Below are 26,201 nucleotides of genomic sequence, written 5' to 3'. Positions count from 1 at the left end.
CCTGAGCTTACAGGGATGTAACCTTATCTGGGCTAAGGACATTCATGCCGATTTGGGAGCTGTTAATGTCTAACTAGAAATTAAAGACATAAGGGTAAATGCAGCTCCCAAGCAAGAGGAAATAGAGCATTAACCTAGAGTTCTTTGACATCACTGTTTCTGCAGCCAGGGGCCCAACCACTGAGTTCATGGTAATCAGCACACACCTTGAAAAGCCTCAAAAAGGCAGTATGAGGCTGCTTTTGCTCTTACCTATGCTGCCTACCTTCCCACACCATCCAATACTACTGCAGTAAGAATTAAAGACATGGTCAGCTTCAATAAGACTGGTTCTTGGGGACACCTGGTTTCTGGTGCTTTTTTTGCATGCACATTTCCTGTATGTAAATGCCCTTTGCCTCATGTATCCCTACAGCATCTACCCAACCTTTCATGAGAAACTACCCCATCCATAGATAGAAAGGTCATCTCTATGAGAAACTTATCATCCTGCATTTTTTTGGTGAAATGCAGTGTCCTCCTAGCCCTCCCCCAACCCTGGGGAGCTGGCTGCAGTGTGCTATGCATACCAAAACGTATTCAACAAGGAAAGGCGCTTTCCTGCCACGTGTGGTAGCGAGAGCCAGCAGCTTCTCTTCTTGCTTGTTACACTTGACAGTGTTGAGGATTTCCTGGTCTCATCTTCTTTCGAACAATCACTCTGCCCAGGAAAATCTGAGCTCAACGTGTGGAATCTAAGAAGCTGTAATTAGTGAGGACATCTTGTTATAATTCAGAAGGACAGGCAACATGGAGGGATCCTGCAAGTGCTTCTGGGGTTTCTCATTTTCCAGGCTTCAAAAACAAACACTGTGAGACGGGGCTTTGGACAGCCTTGCTGTAGTTTATGGCAAGAGTCCCTGGCTTTTTTGCATTCGTTCAGAATTTCTCAGAAAAACATCTGCACTCCATTTAGGTGTCAGGAATAGTAAGCCACGGGGTGGGGCTGGCCATCCATGGTGGGAGTGGTCTGGAAGCCAGCTTTTCTGGCCATTGTTGCTGGGGAAGGGGATTTTAGACAGCAGGAACTCATGTGCTATGCACACAGTAAGTGCTTTAGTATTGAAGGTATGTATGGGTTAAGGGCTCCATTGCCAGAGACTAAGCACCTGGGTTTGAGTGGAACTTTTCAGGACAGCAATTGTGAAATATCATCATCTCTATTCACACCTGCCTTCCAACTCATTCCACTGGCTCCCCCACTTCTCCCTCCTCTCACAAAAGTTCCAAGCAGATCCCTAAACATTTCTGCTTGCTTTGGTCTTAGAATCACTTTTGTGAAGGCAAATCCTTAGCCCTATAAGAACCTGATAGTCTTTCCAGGTCACATTTTTTCATCTCTTTCCCGCTCAGATGAGGCTGGAATCTACATATAGGTAGAGGTCAGGGCCGGGCCTGGCACTTTCCTCTTCCAGGCCTCCCAAATGGCACAGCTGCTCTGGCCTCCCCAGGAGGGAAAGGGCCCTTTGTTTAGCTGGGGCTGTTGTAATTCCCTCTCCTTACTGGATGGCCTTGGAATTAGCAAATGCTGCTAATGCTGGCCCAGTACCCTTTGTGGGAGGTTTTTGTGGATTCTTCAGGAACCTCCCCTCCCAACCTCTGCCACCCTCTTCCCCATCCAGTTGTATCTCCTGTAACTGCCCACTGGTTAGTGCACCCCTGCTGAGCTGTGAGGCTGTGCCTCAGCTCCAGCCCCAGCTGCCCTCTTGGGACTGTAAAGAGACTTGCTCTGTACATTGACCTGGTCTTACCAAATCCCACGTTGCAGGTTTCTCCCACTGTGAGGCCTTCCCTTCTCTCTGCTATGTAACCTGTACCAGCCAAGTGTCCACATCTAAATTCCTCCTGGCCAGAGTCTCTTTGCCTGCCACTCTCTCTTCACTCTGACGTTCCCCTCACCTCCCAAACTCCGTTAGTGGAGCTCTCTATACAGGGTCCAAATACTAAGACAGTAAGAAATGTTCCCCTGACTGTTCATTCCATTTGCAGGGTGTTGAGTCCAGTGTGTTTTCTGAGCATAGTAAATGCTCAGAAAAGGAGAGCTATTTTTTTTTATCAACTATACATGTAGTGGGTGACAGAAAGAGCCAAGAAGGAATAAGTGTGGCAAAGAAGTAACATGGAGACCCTCTCTTTTGCAAAATAACTGGAAAAGAAGAGTACAAAATTCCCAAGATAAGAATGGTGAAGGTTTGAGGAGACAGAAGTGCTCATATCCTGATTCAATTATTACATGTTATATACATACACTGAATTATCATACTCTATCCTATAAAGATGTACAAATATTATATCTCAATAATAATAATAATGATAATATAATGAATGCTCTCTTGGTGCCATTCTTGTTAGTTTTTGATGGTAGCATATCCCAAATGAGGACATTATATAGGTACACCTATTTACTAAACCCTTTTGATATTTGTATTGGAATGTCATATTGGTGAAGACCAAACATAGGCTTCCAATCATATGGCCGAGTTCAGATCCTGATTCTGCCACTTACTGCTAAGGTAACCCCTATAAGTGACTTTTACTCTCAAGCCGAGTTTCCTTACCCATGGACTGTGGAGAGTCACAGCAGCTCTGAGAAGCAATTATGAGGATCTACACACTGACCAATGCCTGACATGAGGCAGTAATTTGATAACTAACACTGACTAGTATTATTGCAATCATTATTTTAAATATTCTGCCAGGGCCCTGGCATTGTCTATTTAATCTACTTCCTGATACTAAATAAACAATAACTGCTAAAAGTTAAAATTTTTACACAGTATTAGAATTTGGTTTTGTAATTTGGAAGGCTTATCCCTTTTTCTGACCAACAGGTCAATTCTTTTGATGGCATTGTGCTGACTCTTAAATATTGAGTTGGAAAACAGGCAGTGCCTGCTGAGGGTGTGTGTATGTATGTGTGTGTGTGTGTGTGTGTTCTCAGATACTAGGTCTTATGGTGCTGGGATTATAGATATGAGCCCCCACACCTGGCTTAATCTTCTTCTTAACCTTGGTGTTGGGTATATGGCTATTGCCTTTACAACAATTCATTAAAGCTGTACAATCTGTGTTGTATGCTTTTTTTCAGTATAGGCATTATCTTTCACAATAAAAAGCTGGAGAAGAAAAATAAAGTCACACTCAATAGCTGATTAAAAATAAAAGGAACCTCAAAACATTTATTGGTGCTTATTATGTGCTGGACAGGGTACTAAATGCTGTCCAGATAAGCTGCAAGGATGTGAAGCAGTATTGTTTCTCTTTACAGATGAGGAGGCTCAAATGTGGGATAAATGGTCTTCCCAAGGCTACACATCCTTATAGCACTGGTCTGTTTTGTCTTTCTATCACATTGCAGCTGCCCAAGCTCAGGCTTTCCTGAGCTCAGACTCTGGTACAAATAATTACAAGTCTTATTTGGTTGCAGAAAACCATTGCCAAGAGGCAGCTGGGCAGATGGCTTTCTAGGTAACTGGTGCCGTGCCAGCCCAACCAACCTGTGTTCTCCTGAATGAGGTTCTTGTGTGCTAATATAAGGCATGAACCAGGTCTCTAGGTCTGTCCTGTCTCAGCTTGTTGATGATCAGAGAATGTGCCATCCCTGATTGGCATGGGTGGCACAAAGGAAGTGGGCTGGGGAGAGGGGTCCTTTTGCAGTGGTGAAAGTTCTGTGAAACCTCACTGACTGCCTGGCCTGGGTTGCCTGACTGACAAACTGGGCCACCCTTGCATCAATGGATTTGAGGACCAGTGACAGCACCCCTCAGTGTGTAACTCTGTGTCCTGCCTCAGGAGGATCCCAAGATGAATCCACCTTGGATGTTTCCAAGAAACTTACAGTCTGAAGGGCAGAAAAGCTGTGTACACGAACGACCAACAAGGAGGGACCAGCTCATTTCCCTGAATGCTTAGCAGAGAGAGATGGAGCTGGTTTGCAGCTAGGGTACGATGGGGGATAGGAGAGAAAACCTTGCGGAGATGGTATTTTTATTAGAAGTTCTTATATTCCACTGGCTCATATGCAGGAGTCCTGAGCAGTACAGTGGTGTACTGCAGTACATGGTGTGCATGCTGAGTCTGAGTACAGGCTCTGCCCTTCTTGGCTATGGTACTAAGGACAACTTGCTTAATCTCTCCAGCTCATCCTGGTGATGAGCGTGGACTCAGAAGTCAGATAGTCTGGGTTTAAAATATCCCCGCTAGGAAAACTCAGCACTTTCCTAGTATGCATGAGGCCCTGGGTTCAATCCTCAGAACAACAACAATAACAACAACAATAATCTGCCACTCTTATCTGTGTGCCTGTGGGCACGTCATGTAAGGTAACTGTACCTCAGTTTCTCCGTCTGTAAAATGAGCGTAATGCTGGCTTATTCCACAAAAGGTCAGTGTAAAGACTGAATGAGTAAGTAAATGGGCAATACTCAGAATAGTGCCTGTCATGTCGCAAGTACTCTGTGGGCAGCTATTGTTGATGCTGTGAAGGAAGAGGATATTAGGGCTATTATGCTTAGGATTAAGGGGATTGAAGCCTGGCACACAGTAGACCCTCAACATAATAGGGCTGCTCTCCTTGTTATTAAAGTGCAGGTGAGCCTAGATTAGAAATGAAGAGAAGAGCATCAGATACTGTGAGTCACGTGAGCACAGACAGGAGACAGGAATGCAAACAGTATAAGGAAGGAACAGAAAATACTGAGTTTGGATCCTCAGGAGATAAAGGATGAATTCTTTCTGCTGCTTTCTCAGCTTCCCGTGGACTCTCAGAGTGTTAAAAATGCCAATTTCCCTTGACAAGTCTCACATCTTTCTTTTTGTTTCTTTTGGGTCTAGGTCTCCTGGAGTGTCTGATCCCAGTCTCTCTAAGGATGGGTCTCCAGGGGATGCTTGGTTTTCCCCTGGTGCTCCTGCTTGGCCCTGTGCTGCTGGTGGCTTCAGCCCCAGCCACTCCGGAGCCTCATGGTTGCAGCAACAAGGAGCAACAGGTCACCGTGAGCCACACCTACAAGATTGATGTGCCAAAATCTGCCCTGGTCCAGGTGGAGGCTGATCCACAGTCCCTCAGTGATGATGGGACTTCGCTCTTAGCCTTGGGGGAGGCTGGGGAGGAGCAGAACTTCATTTTCAGGCACAACATCCGCCTTCAGACGCCACAAGACTGCGACTTGGCAGACAGTGTCCGGGATCTCCTGGCCCGGGTAAAGAAGCTGGAGGAAGAGATGGAAGAGATGAAGGAGCAGTGTAGTGCCCAGCGCTGCTGCCAAGGAGCTGCTGGTGAGTTTACCACCTGGTATTCATTCAACAAATACTTAATAAGGCTTACTATGTGCTGGATGCTCCAACAGCTTCATGATCACTGTCATTCTGGGTAGGGGCATGACCCTGTTATCTGTTCATTGGTACTAGCTCCAGGGGTGGGGAGGAGGGCAGCAGCTCTTGAGGAGGGGCTAGAGTATAGGGCTGATGATGCTGCCAGATGGGAATGTTTTCAGGGGCTCTCTTCCCTGGAGACCCAATCTCTACTCAAAGGGGAATCCATGGGATGTGGAGGAAAGAGTTAGCCACTTTGGGCAAATCCCTTTAAGTTTCCTCAACTGTCCAATGACGGTAATTCTATCAGTCAACATAGTTCTGAGAACCAGAGACGATATGTATTAGAATCCTGGCCCATAGTAGGTATTCAGGAGATTGTCACTATTTCATGTAAGAAGGTACAATTAGATTTTACAAATAGTGAAGTTTCCTCTGCCTTTTAAAAACATACATTGCCAAGACTGAACCAAATGACTGTGAGAGCTACTTTGACGCAAATGTATGTATCTGAAGGAATTGCCACGGATAACAGCAGTTCCTGCATGGCAGGTACAGAACCAGGTAACGCAGACACTGCCTTGAATGAAACAGCATGGAACTGCCCCTGAAAGCCCCCACTTTGGAAGTGTCCCAAGGAAGGAAAGAAGGTATCCTGAGAAACAGAAGGGACTGGGGAAGGGATTCACTGAACCACCTAACCTCCAGATGCTTTTTGTTGTATAGGATTGGAAAGGGAGACTGATGAAACCCCTCGGCCCACCCTTCGTGCCCATAAGGGAGACTTCTGTAGGTCTGCTTTTCCAGGCTTCCACATGGCCCATTTCACAAGCACAGGGTCTTGCTAGGTCCAACCCCCTCCACTAGAATAAGACAAACTCCCACCTGCCTGGATGTCACCTGTCTCTTTCAGGAGCCCTTCCCCTTAGTGTCCATTGGCTGGCTGTCAGTGTTAAGCGTTTAAACTCCTTCATGGAAAAGCACTAGACAATTACCATCACTCAGACAGGAAGGAACCTGGGAATTCACCTAGGAAGGGAAAGGATTGTAAGGAGGCTGGGTGCAGCTTTTCAGGCAGAGAAAGGAGAAAGCTAGATTTTGCAGGTTGAGCTCAGCTGGAAAGGGAAGACATAGTCCAAAGAGCCACACATGACCCAGAAATTGTCAGCTTTCTCTGTCCAGTCACCAAGGGAGGAGATCCTCACCCAGCATCTACTGTTTCTCTTCTCCCACTCAGATCTGGGTCGTCACTGCAGCGGCCATGGGACCTTTCTCCCTGAGACCTGCAGCTGCCACTGCGAGCAGGGCTGGGAGGGCGCAGACTGCGAGCAGCCCACCTGTCCCGGGGCATGCAGTGGTCACGGGCGTTGCGTGGACGGGCGCTGTCTGTGCGACGAGCCCTACGTGGGGGCCGACTGCGCCTACCCGTCCTGTCCCCAGGACTGCAGTGGACACGGCGTGTGCGTGCAAGGTGTCTGCCAGTGCCACGACGACTTCACGTCGGAGGACTGCAGCGAGCTGCGCTGCCCTGGCGACTGCAGCGGGCATGGCTTCTGCGACACCGGGGAGTGTTACTGCGAGCTGGGTTTCACCGGCCCGGACTGCTCACAGGGTGAGAATGGAGATGCGCCTTACCGTCCACCTTTCCTTCCACCACCAATTTCACCGTCCTCTGAAGGGATCTCAGTCTTCAGCTTCCATCAGAATCCCCTGGAGGATCTTTAAAACACAGGTTGCTGGGCCCCGCCCCCAGCGCTGGCGACCCATCAGGTTCCCAGGTGACAGGGTCTGAAATTTGAAGACCACTGGATCTTATTCATGACCTAATGACTCAGTGTGTAGGGAGCAGAGGTCAGTTTGAACTCCTAACTAGGTAATAACTTCCTGAGGAAGGGTGTGAAGAACTGAGGTATACATGGTTCTGCATCAGTAGGCCTATCACAATAGTGTTAAGTAGGTAGTCAGTGCTGATGAACGCTCATTGACAAGGATTTTCACCTGTTATCCCTCACTCTTTCCACATTTGTTTCTGTTCTGCACACAGTGGTGACACCTCAGGGCCTGCAGCTGCTCAAGAGCACAGAGAATTCCCTGCTGGTGAACTGGGAGCCCTCCAGTGATGTGGACCACTACCTGCTAAGCTACTATCCCCTGGGGAAGGAACTGTCTACCAAGCAGATCCAAGTGCCCAAGGAGCAGCACAGCTATGAGATTCCTGGCTTACTGCCTGGTACCAAGTATATAGTCACTCTGCGCAATGTGAAGAAAGACATTTTCAGCAGCCCACAGCACCTCCTTGCCACCACAGGTGAGCAGCTAAATGCCCAAGGTTTCCCAGGAGAGGCCTCATTTTAAATGCTTTCTCCCCCATTCCCACAAATACCCTTTGAAAAACCACAGCTGCTGTAGTCCTAGGTTCTGGAGAGAGTTCCAATTCTCTCTCTCCTCTCCCTGCTTCCTGATTATTGAGTCCTCCAAGACAGTAGTGGCAGCCTGCTGAATTGGGGCTCAAGGCATCCTTTGTGTCCCTAAGATTATCTTGTATCCCAAGACAAGCAACCAAAGAGTATCCCTGCATCTTTAGCCCTTCACTGAGCTTCCAAGGCCATTCAGCAAGTTCAGGTCAGGATGGGTGAGAAGTTACTGTGTCAATAAGATTTATCTCAGCAGTAAAGAGAGGACACAAATGGGGCAAGTAAAGAAGTTTAAAGAAGAGGTTTAGAAAGGCATGAATAGGGTTTGGACAGTGAAACACCCCAGGACTAGCATCAGTGAGGATCCACGCCAGCCTGAAGGAGCAAGGGATGGGAGTTGGTACTTGGACCCAGAAAAAGTTGTAGGAAAAGGCTACCTGATGAGGTGCTTTGATAGATTGATCTTAACTGAATCATTCACCAGACTTCTCTCCTACTTTCTGATCTGCTAGTGACTTCCACTTGCTGAACCCAAGGCCCAGAGGGCAAGGACCCTGGCTGACTTAAATTGCAAAGTCATAACCTGGAGTACAGAGCAGATGGAGGCTGGTGGAGACTGGTTTTTAGGGACAAAGTATTCTGTGCACCACCAAACACCACCAAAATGTTTGGAAGGACAAGCATCTCTGCTTGTGTAACTGAACACCATGAGTTTGCCTCTTGGTGAGTGCAAAGTCAATAAGCACAGCCAGGAGATAAAAGAGTCGAGAGAGGTTTGTTTTGTTCAGCAAGTAAAGAAAACCCTGGGGATAACTCTCAAAGCAGTGTTCTCTTCCAAACAAAGAAAGCAGGGGGTTTTATTGAGAAATGTATTCATATGAGAAAGACTCATCATCACTTGTAGAGGTGGGCATACTCAGTTTAAGGTCATAGATCATACGTTCAAAAGAAAAAAATGGCAGATGCCAAGGCTTCTGGGCAGAGAATTTAGTATTATAATGAAAAAGAATGAGTCAGAGTGGCTCAGCCATTTTGTTTGGTTCCTTGTGTATTTCTCTAAAGGCATTTAGCTGCCAAAACAACAATTAAAAAAACCCTCAACTTTAAGGTGTGGTGGTGGTACATTTCTGTAATCTTAGCAATCAGGAAGCTGAGGCAGGAGGATGAGGAGTCTGAGGCCGGCTTGGGTTACATAGAAAGACCCCATTTGAAAACAAAACAAAACAATGAAGTTGAAGCCCTGTTAAGTTATTTAAAGGGGCAGTAGCTTTTCCTCCTGCAAGTATAGGTGCTTGCCCCTAAAAGTGGCTGCCTGGCAACTAACACTCTTCAGAAATCTTTGTTTCCTCATGAAAAAAAATTCTCAAAGCAGCTTAAATCTTCAAAGGTTTTGAGAAAACTAATTGTTTGACTGGTTCTGATTCATTCTTTCACTCAACACTTTTTTATTGAGTACTGTTTAGGAGTTGATAAAAATGCACTGTCTCTCTCCTGCCATAAACTCCTGGAGAAAGATCCAAGCAGATCCAGATGGATGGGACTTGGGTTTGGAGAAACATCAGACTGCCCAACTTTTTTTTTCTTTCCTTCTTTTTTTGTGGCGGTGGAAATAGAGTGGGCTAGGGTAGGTCAGTGTTGGAAAGGGCCATGAGAGAGTTGGCAGCGTGAGGGCAAAATTTATATTGCCTTTGACAGTGCCCTCCAGCCCAACACCTCTAGAAATAACTTCTGGAGTTGAACAAGTTGGGTCTTTTGATCGTTTTAGTGTGGGAGAGCATAAACCATCATGGCAGAATTTCTAAGAGAATTTAAGAGAGGGCTCTTTATAGAATTTGGGCTTGGGTTAGGTAATTTGAAGGGAGGTTTAGAGAATCAAGGAATTTTTTTGAATTGGATGCTGTCAAGAGTTTGGTGTGATTTTGTGGTTGGGTCTCTTAGTGAACTTTCTCTAGAAAGAAGACAGTCTAAAGGGATGCTAAATCTGTGATTGGAAAGAAATAGCAGTCATGCCTATTAGTCAGCAGAGGGAATATTTAGTCATTTATTTGGACAATAACCCTGTTTTTTTCTGTGTTTAGACACAGTCACAGAATGGTCCTGTTTTTGTCTTGGTCTAGTGTTGTCACAGAGTGGCCTTGTCTGACACTAATGTTCTGTGAAGTGGTTTATGTCCATGGAAGAACAGCAAGTCCTAGCTGTAATAGCCAGGCTAGCTTTTGGCTAGCAGGGCCTGCTTTTGTCTGTGGCTGCATCCGGCCATAGTGTCCAGGGTCCTAGGGAAAGTAATGAACACCTGTTCTCAATATCTTAGTAACGCCTCTTGGTGTCTTGTTTTAGGGACTTGTAAAATCTTGCTAGTGTGACGCTTGTCTTCTGTTCTAATCTGGGTGAAGTTAAACTTATTCAGAGCGACACTTGTCTCCATAATCTTGAACATTCTATTTAAGTCCTTGAACATTCTCATTAAGGATTTGTGAATCCTTCCCAATTCTCTTGAACCATTTAGGACCATATAGTACAATTCTTGAGTCACCTTTATTATTTTCCTTTTGTTCCTTGGGGAATTCAATCTTTGAAAGAAGTAAAAAACAGAACCTGAGGGCTGGTTGGTAGAAGCTGGAGGTGAGAGGAAAGGCTTCAGAGGAAAGGCTTTGGGGTTCAGAGATGCTCAGAGCCAAGGGAACTTGAGAGCACCAAGTCACACCCTGCCTGATGCACTAGTTCCCTGTTCCACAGCCTTGACAAGTGGGCAGCCAATATTGAACCCTGGATTGAGTAGCATGGATGCCAGCCTGGGAGGGGCAGCTTGGGCTTGACCAGAGTCTGTGTGGACAGGGAGGGCATCATGACATCTGACAGGATTGGGGGAGGATAGAGGCTTTTCAGAATGACAGTTTGCTCTCTGTGGTAAAACCAAAAACAACAGTTTAGTTGCTACCTGCATAGTTCTAGGATCCCTGTTAAGGCTGAAGCTGTCTCTCAGTGCATCAAGAAGAGAGCTGTTTCAGACCTTCAGAACCTCTGCTTTTTAGCACTTTCTTTTTCTTTTTACAATTTTTATTAGGATATATTCATTATAAAGGGGGGGATTCATTGTGACAATTCCAAATAGGCTTATATTGTTCATTTGTTAGATTACTCCCACCATCTCTCTCCCTTGACTCTTTCCCTTCCCACTTCAAGCAATGGCAGGAGGTTTCATTGTTCTATTTCATATAGGTATATGAATTCCATCAACCATATTCCCTTACCTTTATTCTCCCTCCCCCTTCCACAAGTACCCCCTCACTGTACCAATTTTAAGTCTTGTCTTTTATTATTAATTTCTAAGTCAATGTTCAAAGGGGTTTCTTGATGTATCCTGACTGTCTTCACCACTTTCTTTTGCCTTCTTTGTCCCCTGCCATAGATCTTGCTGTGGTAGGCACTGCCTGGGTGACAGAAGAGACTGAGACTTCCCTTGATGTGGAGTGGGAGAACCCCCTGACAGAGGTGGACTACTATAAGCTGCGGTATGGCCCCTTGACAGGGAAGGAGGTGGATGAGGTCACTGTGCCAAAAAGCAGTGACCCCAAGAGTCGATATGATATCACTGGTAAGAACCAACACTGGGAGCGTGAGGTGTTTGCTGTGGATGCTGAGGTGGAGACAATGTGCACAGGCTATCCTGTTCTCTAGGTATCACACTAGACCTCTGACCTCTGCAACTGCCAAACATAAGCAGCAGGCCTGCAGACTCTGTTCCAGTATCCCAGGGCTGGAGTCTCAGAGCACCTCATTAACAGCATACTTCTGAATGGTCCTCCACATCAGTCAACCCTCTTGAAGAACTTGTCTGTGTCTTAGGGTGGATTTGATAGTGTACAGACATTCCTTTTGGAAAAATGTGTTTGTGTGTGTGGAGGGACAGGGGATGGGAGGGAGGAGACAGGTAGAGAGAGAGAGAGAGAGAAAGAGGGAAAAAGAGAGATGTGCTGAGCACCATGGCTAGAAGGGTTGTGTTAGGACTTAGAGTGGGGACTTCCTGTCTCAGATGACAGCTAATGTACTGAGAGCTGGAACATAGGAAACTGGGACTCAAGAATGGATCAAGTTTTGTAATGCTTGAAGTTTGTACAATTTTTAGGGCCTACTTTAAGAAAAGTAATACACAGTTATGATTACCCAGTTAGGCACAGGACCTCAGAAGAAGCCTATATAAGTGAGGGGCCCTGGGGCTCATTAGCTTTGTGATAACTCCTCCTCTGGGTCCTTGTTTTGCCCTCCACTCACTCAGTTCCTTCTTGAGAGACCATCTCAATATTTGTCGAGTGAAGATTGAATGTATTGCCTCATACACACTGCTATTTGTTTTCATTTTGCCACTGGATTCTGAATATTTGTACCATGAAGAATAATCACCCAACTTGCTTCTACAGAGAAATAACTTTAAAACAAAAAAAAAAAAGAAAGAAAGAAAAAGGAAAAGGGGAAAAATCTAGCCTAATTATTACAATGAGAAGAAACGTTTGAGGGAAGATGATTGTTAGGAGCAGGAAAACATTTGGGGCTATAAATAAAACTGGGAAATAAGTGCTTGATGGCCCAACAAGGAACAGCAGCTCCTTGGACCAATAGTCCCCTCCATGTTGTTTCATATCCACTGACCTTGGGTCTCTGCCTGCCTATACCATTAGTCTTCAGTGGGGAATGGGGGGGAAAGCATAACTCCTCCCCCCCATAAGAAAAATCCAGGAGAGGATAATCCAGGAAGAACAGTGCTGGGAGTGGGGTTCCTTAGTCTGTCCTCATATCCATGCTTCTTGTTTTCAGGTCTGAAGCCTGGGACAGAATATAAGATCACAGTTGTCCCCATGAGAGGAGATCTGGAAGGCAAACCGATTCTCCTGAATGGCAGGACAGGTAAGAGCTACTTGAAGGCACTATGAACACTTAATCATGTTTTTATTGACTGACTCCTGTGTGGGTAAAATTTTGGGATTTACATGTAGACAGTCTATTCCTTTATGCATGGACATCTATACTGGGGAGCAGAGGAGGGAAAGCAAGCTTCTTCTATTTCCAATTTTTCTTGCCATAGAAAAGTCAAGGGAAAAGACTATTTCTGATACTTTCCGATTTGTCTTAATTATTTCAATTACTGGGTTAGTGTTTTAAGGCATTTATTATCTTTGACCTAGGCACACAGCTCCATATTACCTAGAGACAAGTGATCTATATTTTTTTTCTTATTACACTTGTGTCTTTTCCTGATGGCCACATGCTTTGAAATGTCAAAAGATATTAAAGGCCCTCACATACATGAGAATCGTGGTATAGTTAGCATCCATGTATTGAGAAAATATTGTAAATCAGTAATTTGTAATTTATTAGTCAGAACAGAATTTGAAATTGTGAGCCTCTTGCATTAACTCTGTGCTCCTGTCCACCCAGATTGGGAGCCTGTGATTGAGAACGTAATGGAATTGGTGGAGGCTAATGTCTGAGCCAGCAAAGGAGGGATCTTTGAATTTTGAGTCTTTCTTAAAAAACATTTTAGTTCTTTCCAATTGAGTCCTAGAAGTGGCTAGTTGGGGTGATAAGAATAAAGGTGAGATGGCAGGAAAATTGAATTTGCTATTTCAGCTGCTTAACAGATGTAGTACTGTTTCCTGGAGTAGGAAAGAGTTATAGTTGGGTAACTATAATGGATAAGACATAATTTAATTTATAAATGAGACAAGATAGACTGGGTAGCCTGCCTGAATAGTGGGCTAGTGAAACATTTTAATGAGCTGGAAATGTTACCAGAAAGCCAGTCCCCTGGCCTCAATGCCTATTCACAAGTAATCAGAGCAGGGTTTTGAGGAAAAGGAAATAGTTTTATTATTGTTTATCAGATGAAGAGGACAGAGTCAACCTCTCAAAGCTCTAATGTCCCCCTTCTGAGAGAAAATGTCAGTTTTTTAAAGGGGTGATTAGAGACTCAGTTTGAAGTATATGACAAAACACATGTCCTCAAAACTTTGGCTTTTATCTCCTGGTTTACTGGCACCATATCTCTGAAGCTGTATGCCTTGGTCAACAGAGGTTTACTCCCTGGTGATCAGAGAAAGATAAGGAGACCTGGGAAGAAGATTGCTTGGTTTAGTTGAAGAGTAAAATGTTAACCTTGGGCTCTCCAGCATGGGATGAGACAAAGGGAGAAAATGTCAGTTTGCATAACAAGCACAACAAACTGGCCAGCACCCCAGCTGGCACAATCAAAAGTGTTTTTTTTTTTCCTTTTGGAGTCTTAGTTACAAAAATAGCAAGTTCTTCCTTGCTTCCAGTGACTTTCCCCATAGCTGCGAATTGACTGAGTTTATTATGTGCCAGGAATCATCGTCCCTAAGCACTTTTCATGAATTATCTCACTTTGCTCTCACAGGGATTCTATGGAGTAGGTACTATTTCTATGTCATATGTATAAGAAAAGAGGCAGAGAGATCCTGGCTCCAGATCATCCAGCCAGGAAATGACAGAGCTAGGATTTGAATGCAGAATGTACAAAACTAAACCTTTGGGCTTAGCCACAGAGTTAAAGTGCTTCCCAATTTTGCCCTTTTGTGAGAGATTAATACTTTTTCTTTTTTGTACACAGTCAACACAACATGGAACACTTCACCTCTGCTCACCAAAATGTGTGTAGGGATTTTATCCCACGTAGCCATCAGATAGTAACTGGATGTCATATAAGGATGTCTGATGGGGACAGGGTCAGATCCCACAGGCTGAGGGCTCAGTACCATAGACTGCTCTCACTTTAGATGCTGGTCACATACCAGATTGTGACCTGTATTTCTGACCAAGCAGCAGTTAGTTGGGCTTCCTATGACTCTTCCATGTGTTCAATTAATTTGCTAGAGCAACTCACAGAACTTTGGGAAACATTTATATTTACTGAAAGTTCCCATCCTCTAATCACATGGTTGGTCTCCTGACAACCAGCTCCCATCCTGAAGTCCCCAGTCATAAGCCATCTCATTAGCATAGAAAAGACACTAATCACTTTGGAGACTCCAAGCATTTTAAAAGCTGTGGGTCAGGAAATGGGGACAAAGACCAAATATGGATTTCTTTTCTTTCTGTTTTTTTTAGTACTGGAGTTTGATCTCAGGGCCTGGCTTTTGCTAGGCAGGTACTCCACTACTTGAGCCATTTCCCCAGCTCTTTTTGCTTTTAGTTATTTTCAGGTAGGGTTTCATACTTTTTGCCCAAGGCTAGCCTTGGATTTCAAAATTTCTACCTCTTCCTTGCACTTAGCTCCAGTTATAGGTGTGTACCACCATGCTTGGCTTGTTCTTCGAAATAAGATTGCACTAACTGTTTGCTCAAGTTGGCTTCCTACTTTGAACTCCTGATTTCTGCCTCCTTAGTAGTTAGCATTATAGGTCAACGGAGCCAACATGCCTGGCCTCGAAATATGTATTTCTTACTACAAATTACATCATACCTCCCATTCTTCTTGTCTGTTACTGTTAATTTTCATACTGTTTTCTCTCTAACTAAAAAAAAAAAAAAATTGTGACTCTTCATTGCTTTAGGATAGTTCTAATCCTTTTCCTTGGCCTTAGTGGGGCTTTCCAACTTGGGCCTTTGTTACTGTATTTCCTGGCAAAAGGCTTTCCTGTAGCTGGACTATTCTTGGGGATTCCTAACAGACAAGGCTTAGCTATATACTGTGTTTATGTTGTTGCCCTGCCCTAAGAACCCCTCTACCATACTCTCTAGCTATCAATTAATTCAATTCAATAAATATTTATTGTGCTACCAGATTAAGTCTGGGCTGCCTGCTACTTGAAGGTCACTGTTTAGGAGTTAAGAGGTAGTAGGAAAGAATCAGTTTGATTCAAGGGTGAACATCTTAGGACACTGGGGGAAGGCTCAACCTCTCTATTTTGGGAGCCTCTGGGGTACAAAGGACTTCTTGTAGGGAGGAAAAGGAGGAGCAGGAAAGAAGGCTACATGGACTTCCTGGGGTCTTTGTCATCTAGAGCATTCATGTACTTTTTCTTCTTCTCCCAAACAGAAACATAGCTATAGACCTTGACCTCCTGGGACTAGCTACTGCAGTTCTTTTTAGACACCATATTACTTTTCTGCAAGTTAAACCTCACATCAATTTACATACTTTGTGTTAGCTGCTGTATAGAACTGAAGACTAAGGAGGGTGTTACAAAGGTCACCAGATGTCCTGGGTTCTATAAATCTGAAGAAAAGACTGAGCAGTTAACATCTTAACCCTTGGGTGGAGCTTGTCTTTAGAATTTAGAATGCCTACAAAGGGGAGGAGACATAAAAGTAAGGTTAGGGAGGAACAACAACCTTGTGGATGGGAAAAGGGAATAATTTGGCAAAGGACCACGCTAAAGGAGCAATCCATTACAATTGCAGGTGCAGTTGGGCAAGAGAGACCTGGTCCTTTAGACACTAACAAAGGTGATAGGTCATGGTCCCTGTCCTTCAGGCTTTCACAGCAGTTATGTTGCACATCCTTCTGGGCTCCATTCAGACCTCTGCGACTTAACTGACACCTTCTATGACCATGTTAAACATCAGCCATCCCTGCTCTGAGTTCTTAGAGCACTTAATTGCATGTGGCCTTGAATTGCTAGTTAACCTTTCAAGTATATTATCCCATCTAAAATATTAGCACACAAGTAGTGTTTTTATTGTCAATTACATCCTAAAAGTAGGATGAGATATTTTATTGTGATTGCAAATAAATCTGGGTCATGTGTTCTACTAACATTATAAAAAAAAGACACTATAATTTTGAAGGTCAGGAAATACTGTCAAACCTGGCTAGACTGTTAATTAATTTAAAAGAAAAAAAGAATCTGTTTTCTCCCAACATTTTGCATCTCACAAGATGGAAAAAGACACTGGAATTTAAGAAAAGCATAAGCATATGCAGGGAGGAAGGGACACAGTTAGGTATTTCCCATTTACAAGTCACCCAGTAGAACCTGTTAAACAAAACTCTTGAGACAGGAGATCTCTAACTAAAAGAGTTTAGTGAGCTGTTTTGCAGCTCCTAGCCAGAAAGAAAAGACCAGGTCATTGGACAAGTTCCTGTATCTACCAGCAACAAGGCTAAATAGCAGTTGAAAAAATGGCATAGGACCTACAGCTAAGAGTAATTTTATAAAATTTAAGGAAGGAAAGCATACATTCTTTACATTGACTTTGCATTGACTATAGATAAAATGAGATTATGCAAAGTGGGGAAAGCTTTGAGATAGGAAAGTTTGGGATAGAAGTACTTGTTGTTTCTGGATTGGTCAAGGTTAAATAGTTCTGGAAGTTTATAAGTAGACAGGGCACAGTGGCCCCAGGGAACTGATGGGATTTAAGACAAAGTTTCTACATATAGTCAAGAATGTGAAAAAAGTCCTATTGTTAGTTTCACCACAGCTGTTAACTGATTAACTTCCCTTATCTCTCACCCCTTCGACCCTCCATCCTTTGTAATTAAATTTAGGACAGCACAAAATTTTTCTTTTATCAAATTAATTTCATGAAAGGGATAGGGTTGACAGAAAATCCTTACCTTGTTGACATATTCAAAGTATATAGAGCACCTCCCAGAAAGGCACAGCTTCAGAAGTGGGTCAGGTTCAAGAATAGTGAAGATAAGCCAAGCCAGTGTCTTCAGAGGTTGTCCCCTCGTTGCCCCTCACAGCCCCACTTCACATAAATGACCAGAAAGGCAGGCCGAGCCAGACCTGGTGATTCATGCCTATAATACCTGTACTTGGGAGGCTGAGGTAGGAATGTCAGAGAAGATGGATAGCAAATCTTTCATCTAACCAAAGAGAGAATTCAGGGATAGACACATAGAGCAGATTTATTTCAGAAAAAGCTTGACTTTATTGAAGCAAAATTGATCATAAAGTGATAGTATACCCCCAGAGGAAACTGAGGGCAGGCAGCTTGACCAAGCAGTCAAGTTTCCCAAGCTTCCAGTCTTAGGCATTTTTATGGATGGGGTTTAGTATTGTGCTAATGATTATACAAAGGATATTACATAATTGTGGAGTTTTTCTAAGAAATGGGAGGGCATTTCTAAGGACTAGGGAAAGGGGAGTGGTTTACTTAATAAGGTGTCCTCAGAGTCGAGATGTTGATTTGAGGGGAGGTGAGATAAGAAACCACAACTATAATGAGATGTAGATGAGGCCTTGACTAACTTCTAGAGCTGGGAAAATCTCTGTTGGGGTTGTTGTTGGGGACATTAGCTACTGTATCTACTATATCAAGAAGTAACCTCAACCACAGTCAACCATTACTCCAGGCCAATGGTAGAACAGGACGTTTGGCAATATGTATGGTGGTGCTGAACCTATTCTCTGGCTTCTTTGTGCTATTATTTCCTTTCTATCTGCCTACCCCATATCAGGAGGATTAAGAGTTTAAAGCCAGCCTGGAATACATTTGAGATTCTAGCTTAAAAAACCGAAACAAACAAACAAACATAACAAAAAGCAGACCACTAACAAAGAGGCAGTCATTATTTTATCCTTGTTTCTCCATCTGTAAAATGAAGAGTTGAACTAAATTAATTTAAAGTCCCTTCTTTTTTTAAAAATAATTATGGTTATTCTTTTAATAACTTCTATGACTCATGCTGCCTTGCAGTGAGTATAACAGAAAGCACACTTGCTTTTATTATAATTTCATAAGCTTCCAGGCACAGAAGAACCTGTGGCCTAGCATGGTCACTTGTCAACAATTTTCTCAACACTTTCTCCCCTACACCCTGCTATGAAATAGCAGTTTTGCTTCTCTTATTTTTTCACTTCTACTGATTTCCAAACAGTATTTCAATTAAAATGACCTATCCAGTAATACTTTCTTTCCTAAACTCCTTCATGCCCCAAGATGACCTCATGTAAACAGATCTCCTGTCTCACACATCCCCACACAACCACCCAATCCAAACACCAGAGGCTGAAAAATAATGATGGTCTCTATCCTTTGAGTGACTATTGTATTCTAGTGGGTTTCTGTATACTGTGAGACTTCATACATAATCTCTGGTCCTTATAACAGTATTGCAAGTATAACAGGTACTTAGAAACTGCTTTTGCTAAAAGCATTGACTCTTTACCTGGACCTTCAAATGTCCAATGAGATAAATACTCTGTATCTCTGCCTCAATTTTGCATCTGTTCCCTTTGCTTGGAGACATTCTCTTCTGCAGTTTCCTTGTATTCAAGAAACAACAGGTCTGATGGACAAACATCTTGTGACAAGAATTGAATATACCTCCCAGATAGCAATGACTTCTTATCATGACAAGGCCTACCCAACCAATCCTGAGATAATGATCTACCAGACCACAGTTTAACCAAGACTTGTTAATTGTGCATGTTTCTTGTCTCTTCCCTCTATAATCTAGAAGCTCATGACACTATGGTGAACACAGACTTGGGGACATTTGAATCCTTTATTTGTTCTTCCTAATGTGACTGCATTTGATTAAATCTCCTTCTCTGAACTTCACCACTACTCGTCCAATTGGTGTGTTCAGACAGGTGGCTGAGCTGAGTCCTGGAGCTGAGACTTTTGCCTTAAAATTCCAGTAACACAGTATTATTATTCCCAATTTACAGATGAGAAAATTGAAGATGATCAGGTTTAGGAGACAGGGTGAACTAGTAAATAGCTGAGCTGCTACTTGAATTAAAATTCACTTGAGATCAAAGTTGGGAGTCTTTCCAGAAGTACAGCTAGAGGAGAGCAGGAAGAGGGTTTGGTCTCTGAACAAATTCTCTACAAATGGTACCTTTTAAATAATTTTGTAGTCACAGTGGAAAGGTAGTCATGGATGTCTGTGAAAACAAGATTATGGAATACATAGGTACAGTAGGGACCTTTTCTGTGAACTTACCTTCAAATAATTGGTGGCACAGGTCCTCTGCCCCATCTCTATACTCAAACTCCTGTCCTCATAGATTTTATATCCTGGCTGTGTCATTTCCTACTACTCACCATGAATATAGAAACTGGTGAATCTTGTCATAAAGTGGAATAAACTTCCTGATGAGAATAAAGCTCTTAATTTAAACCTCTTCTACATATTCAGGTTTTGCAATTCAGATCTCTTTGAACTGGGACTCATCTTTATTCTAACACATGTATTCAAAGGTGGGATCACTTATTAAACCTTAGAAGTCTTGCCTTAAATCTCCCTGACCTTGAATGGCCTGAGAAAGGCCTACCAGGGCTGCCAGTGTCCAGCAGGTGGGAAGTTGCAGGCTGAAGAGGAAGTTGGGGACAAGGTGGAGAAAGTCTGTCTTGTAGATGAGATACAGTTGTGATTTATCTATGATTTGGCCTGCACTGCAGCTACTGGAAGACTTTGTTGCATGGAAAAACTGTTTAATGGTTCCTACATCTCCTCTTGGCAGAAAGGGAGGTTTTAGTCTTGCAGAACTTACCTCTTCTAGTAGTGTGCCATATTATATTGTAGGGGGCCCATCTCTCAGATCTTCTGCCCATTCCTATATCTTTTGAGTACCATCTTGTTCCATCCTGAGAGCTCTGGGAAGAGCTTTTTTTCTTGTTTAAGTTCTCATTATTAGGGAACTGAGAGAAAGGGGAGTGAGAAGGGGAAGAAAGCTCTGAGTTGCAGCATGGTTCTGCCTCTACCTGGCTCTGTGAGCATGAAGAAGTCATGTTTCTTCTTGGGGTTAAAATTCCAAGTCTTCAATAACCCTGGCATAGTATGATTCTATTTTTTCTTCTTACTCTTTATAGGTAAGATGCCTTTTCCTGGCTCTACTATTACTAAATCCAAGTCCAGAAGTTCATTCCATGGGAAACCAGTGTCTGAAAGATGAGTGCTTTAAGAGTGGCTTTATTCAGTGGCCAAAGAATAGAGAAGTGGAAGTTTTTGCTCTCAAATCAACTTCTCAACTCCAGGGAGTTGAGGGGTTACAGATATAGATAAAAAATAATGAGGTAGAGCTATAGGGTAATAAAGGGGAAGAATATTCATGTCTTTTCTTGGAATGGGCCGAGATCTTCCACGAACTTGGGTGCCATCTCTTTTTGCCCTTCTTTCTTTCCTTCCTCCTTCCTGTTACCTGTCACACATTTCAATATCCAAGTGAAGAGCCTGTGTTTTCAGCAAAAGTGGTCTTCTAGTCCCTGAAAATTAGCCTAGGTAGCTGTTATCATCGTGACCCTCATGGCAGAGGTGTTAGCTATAGCAAAGATAGTGGGAGACTAATAATGTATTGCTCAGCTGTGTGACCTCCAAAAGTAGAGATTTTTAAGTCAATTAACAGCAAGAAAAGCTAAAGAATTTATGTAGCTTTTTCTATGGTAACACTGCTCCATCTTTCGCGTATTCTGAGACTGTTGGGGGAAAAGAAATTCCAGGACTTGTTGCTATTTCCTCTATCTGCTTATGTGAATGTGATGGATTTCTCAGCACACATAGGCAGCTCCAGGCCTATAAAGCCATGGGCCTGTGCTGTTGGCCTGGAAACTTATGGGGAAAAACACTGATCTGGGGTAAAGAGAGGAGGTAGGAGGCACTGCTGTCACCCTGGGTTGTACAGATGTAGGTCACTTTGGAGAAGGTGAGGACCATGAACTTCAAGACTAAGACCATTACAGAGTTCTTTCACTCTTCTCCTTCATCTTACTTTTCCATTCTTGGCTCATTACTATTTCTCCCAGAATCATTTCTTGTACAGGAAAGTGCAAGATGGTGGGAAGGGAGTCTTCTTTATTGTTGTACATGCTTTCTCCTGAACATCTTCTTAGAGCTTGCTCCCATTTCCCAAGGTCCTGGATGGGGTTATATGGGCATCTTCATCCTGACTGCCCACTCTCATTCCATGAGACTTACTCTGCCTATAAAGTATGTCCAGTACCTGTCTCCCAGAGACAATAGGCCAAGACCATTTTCTCTCCTCAGTTGTCTCTCCAGTTTCTTCTGCTGTTGGATTTCAGATCACACTTCATTTTACTTACAACTTATTATTAGTAATAGTTCCATAAGAATTGACTGATTATAGTGTTACTTATATAGTGGCATAGGACTATATGGAAGCATGGGTCAAGTGGTAGAGTGCTGCCTAGCAAGTGTGAAGTCTTGAGTTCAAACTACCAAAAATCCCAGGTACCACAAAAAAAGGAAAGAAAAGAAAAATATAATCTGATAAAAAAGAATGGGTTCAAATCTTGGCTCTTATTCTTAAAATGTCCCAAAGCAAACTCTTGGTCTTGTCCATCTCCCTACTCCCTATCAGTAATAAACCTTTTCTTCCCTTAGATATCCCCATGGCTGTACATTACCACTCCATTCTGCAAATCACTCAGAACCAATGAGTCATTTATTGTATCCCATATCAAGTCTATCAGCAGATTATGATAACTCATATCATCATTATGATAACTTTGAAAATTCCTAATTCTTTCCCATGCCATGGTTGTCTTCACTCTGGCATCTTGCACATAACTGTTACTGCAGCCTCCTAGGTGACTGCTACTCTTTATGTACATTCTGTACTCTCCCCAGGAGTTACTCTCCCCTTTTATGACACATGTCAGATGATTTTATTCTTCTTTGCAAAACTCCATAGACTTCTCATCATTTCATATAAAAGCCAAAATCATTTAAAATGGTCTTCTAGGCTATCCACAGTCACTTTTCCCTTACCTCACTGGCCTCACCTTCAGCCACTCAACTTATTTTGTGCAGATGCACTGGCCTTGGACTGGAGATGCTGCTCAAGTGGTGAACTTCTTACTTAGCAAGTATGAGGCCAGTTTACTCTATAGTACTGGAAAACAAAACAAAACAAAATTTGCTGCTCTTTCTACCTAGAATGAAATTGCCTTAAATTGCACATGACTGGCTGCATCATTTCATTTAGGTCTTTTGTTTAAATGTTATCCTCTAGGTGAGAGAGATCTTTCTTGATTTCTTTGTCTAAGATCATGACTATCCTCTGTTCATCATTTTCTTACTTTCATCCCCTTATGCATTCCTTCCTCTCTCCCTTTGTTCCTTCCCTTCCTTTCTTTCCTTCCCTCTACCACTGAGCTATACCTCCAGCACATGTTTATCATTTTATAATCCCCTTATTTTGCCTTATTTGACTTCATAATACTCTACTACTTGCTTAATGTTTATTTCTACCCAAGAGAATGTAAGCCCCATAAGAGAGAGTATTTTGGCCAGGCATGGTGGTGCATGCCTATGATCCCAGCTTACTCAGGAGGTGGAAGCAGAGAATTGAGTTTAAGGCCAGCTCCAGCAAAGTTAGCAAGACTCTGTCTCAAAACAAAAAGCATATAAAGAAAAGGGCTGGGGGCATGGGTCAAATGGTGGAATACTTCCATAGCATTCATGAGGCCCTGGGTTCGATGCCCAGTAGGAGGAGAGAGAGAGAGAGAGAGAGAGATTTCTTTGACACCACTCAAGTCATATGGCAATCTTCTTTTGTGTCTGCATATCATCTTTCTGTTGTGCATGCTTATCTCTGTGTCCAAATTTCCCTCTTTTATATCGGTCATACTGAATTGCATCAACCCAAATGACATCATTTTAACTTGATTATCTCTGGAAAGACTATTTCTAAATAAGGTCACATTGCAAGGTACAAGAGGATAGCACTTCAACATGGTTTTTTGGGAGGAGGAACACAATTCAACCTATAACATGGCTGAATACCCGGCTCCAGTAGGCATTCAATGACCATGGGATGAGTCAGTGACTACAGTTTCCCAACTAAGGGCTCTTAAGCAAGTTATCCAACCTCTATTAGTTTGGCATAGTACTCTAAAAGGGGTAGCCTTCATTCATTTTCCAAACCAAACCATGGGAAATATGGTAAATACCTTGTGTTTTTACTATGAGATTTGATAAAGTATCATGGTAAAAAGTACCCATCCCTTAATCTGTGCTGAGGAAATGGCAGTTGACTTACTAAATGAAATATGCATGGCCTCTTGTGATATATTTCACTTTTTTTCACCCAAACGAAACACTGCCACTGTGTTTGAGAAAGGTGCATTTGTGTCTCATTAAAAAATGAGACGCTCTGGAATTGTAACTTCTCTCTAAAGAACCATTAGCCAAGAGACCAAGAGCAGCACAGGAGGAAGGAAAATTGTCTAGGTGTCTGGGAGTAAGATCCTGTTTTGTGTGTCTTTTCCAAAAGGATCTGATCTGCATTCAGGGGGAGCTCTGGTGGTGTGCCACAGCTTTATTCTGTGCCACATCACTGTCAACGACCTGATGGATGTACTCAGATGGCTTACTTATAAAGTTCCTCATTGACAAGAAGTTGGATGAGGAAGTAGACATGTAGGAAAGAAAACTAAATTATAAATGGAAGGATAAAACTATAACAAGGATAAATGTTGGATTCAGGACATGTATTAGAGATGCAAAATTAGGAATAATGTGGGTCTCTATTGAGACACACAATACTCCAGGCTGGCCTCAAGCTCATATTTACTTTAAAAATAGAGAGCTAGGCATGGTGATGCATGCCTATTATACCAGCATTCTAGAGGCTGAGGCGAAAGATTGTGAGTTTGAGGTTAGCGGGTGCTACATGGCAAGACCCTATCTAAGCAAACAAACAAACAAACAAACCACCTCACACTCCCTTGGGGGGAAAAAAGAAGAAAGAAGAAGAGCTAAGAACAGGTGCCAGGGCTTATCTGAGACCTTCTGAAGTAGAATCTCTGGTGCTGGTACTTAGCAAGTGCCCAATGGCCCAGTGTTGACAAAGGTCAAAAACCCCAAAGATTGACACAGGCTAGTAGGAACACATGTGAAAATGATTAAGGATTTTCTAAGGCCATGGGCTAGGGATATGCTATTGGGAAGCACATGTATCTCTAGGTTATGGTTGGTGTATTGTTCTGGTTTGGTCCTTTTTGAATATAAACTCTACATTAGCAGGGATTTGATGGTTTTATTCAATGTTAACTGCTAAGTGCTATTACATTCCCTGGCACATAATGGACATTTAATATATTACTGTGAAATAAAACGTATTGAGTTTTGGGTATTTTTATTTGGAAAAAGAAAGAAAGGGACACTATAGATGTAATTGCCAGGGCTAGAAACTATAATTTGGGAGGAATATAGGAAAGGTGAGTTATTTTGATTGGAGGAGAATTAGGAAAGGAAATTAAAATACTCGAATAATTGCTGGGTAGTCTCCTGAAAGAGGAATTACAGGTGTTCCATCTGTCTGCCTCGGGCAGACACTTTGAAGGAGTTACACTTCAAGAGGTTTACACTAAAGAAGTTCTCTATGTTTAGTGATCTGAAAATAGAATGGACTGTTTTGTCCATTAGGGACCAATTCTCAGTTTAGGGTTCAAGCAGAGGCCAATTGTCCACGTGTCATGAATGAGAGCCGCCCCCACCTTACGTTGTGTAGACTACTGAACTAGTTCCCCTAGACAAACTAGATCTGAAAGCATCTGTGATCTTAACCATCCCAATGATTTCTCTAAATTTTCTTTCTTGTGTATTTTTATGAAGAAATTGATGGTCCAACCAATGTGGTCACTAATCAAGTGACTGAAGATACAGCTGAAGTCTCCTGGGTCCCGGCAAAGGCTGACATAGACAAGTATGTGGTGCGTTACATCTCTCCTGATGGGGAGACCAAAGAGAGGGCGGTACCCAAGGACCAGAGCAGCACTATCCTGACCGGCCTGAAGCCAGGAGAGGCATACGAAGTGTATGTGTGGGCCGAAAGGGGCAACCAGGGGAGCAAGAAAGCCGACACCAAGGCCCTAACAGGTAATGGAAGAAGGAGGACATGACAGGCTTCTTCAGGGCAAGGAGAAGGTTGATGTTTGAATCAGGAGGTCATTGCCATTTGGCATCAGATCTTTTTGTTCACAGGGATAGGGGATACTTGCAAAAGCAATTTTGAATTTCATAATTGTGATTTTTTTTTTCCTTTTACACTTTAAACTGAAAAGGCCAGACTTTTAATTTGATATAGGTCATACTTAGTTGGGCTGGAATTCCATATGTAATTCTTTTAGAGTAGAATAACACTTTTGAAATGTGACAACTCAAAACATTAGACTGGCTGTGAATTTGAATGCTTAGCTCAGTTTGCAGTGACTGTACCGGCACTTTGCATGTAATCTGGAGCTCTTTTTCAAACTGTGGGAATGGTTTGCCTCCTGAATCAGCCTTCATCAAGTATACTGATTCTGCCTTTAAACTTTCAGAAACGTAAGTGTCATACTTCATCCAGTCATTCTGCTCAGCTCAGACCTACAGGGGTTCTGAGACTATATTGGGACACAACCTGGCCATTCTTTCTGCTAAATTCTTCTCTGGTGCTTACTTCAATTCAGGGCAGCCTGGTCCTGGGGTCCACTTGAGGGTCTAAAACATTTGACAGGAAA

General features: G+C 42.9%; 1 protein-coding gene across 1 annotated transcript in view; it reads left to right on the top strand.

Moving 5' to 3' along the window:
- Tnn (tenascin N) overlaps positions 1 to 26,201 on the top strand; it is a 73,136-nt gene that overhangs the window by 3,819 nt on the left and 43,116 nt on the right. The window contains exons 2-7 of the mRNA XM_020154137.2: positions 4,873 to 5,313; positions 6,587 to 6,961; positions 7,394 to 7,657; positions 11,173 to 11,358; positions 12,576 to 12,665; positions 25,315 to 25,578. Of these exons, the coding sequence (XP_020009726.1) occupies positions 4,908 to 5,313; positions 6,587 to 6,961; positions 7,394 to 7,657; positions 11,173 to 11,358; positions 12,576 to 12,665; positions 25,315 to 25,578 (1,585 nt within the window). The 5' untranslated portion in view covers positions 4,873 to 4,907. The remainder of the gene's footprint in view (positions 1 to 4,872; positions 5,314 to 6,586; positions 6,962 to 7,393; positions 7,658 to 11,172; positions 11,359 to 12,575; positions 12,666 to 25,314; positions 25,579 to 26,201) is intronic.

The sequence above is a fragment of the Castor canadensis genome, chromosome 11 (genome assembly GCF_047511655.1).
Source record: "Castor canadensis chromosome 11, mCasCan1.hap1v2, whole genome shotgun sequence".
NCBI classification, from domain to species: Eukaryota; Metazoa; Chordata; class Mammalia; order Rodentia; family Castoridae; genus Castor; species Castor canadensis.
Note: the sequence above shows the minus strand (reverse complement) of the source record. Positions and strands in the feature narration are given on the sequence as shown.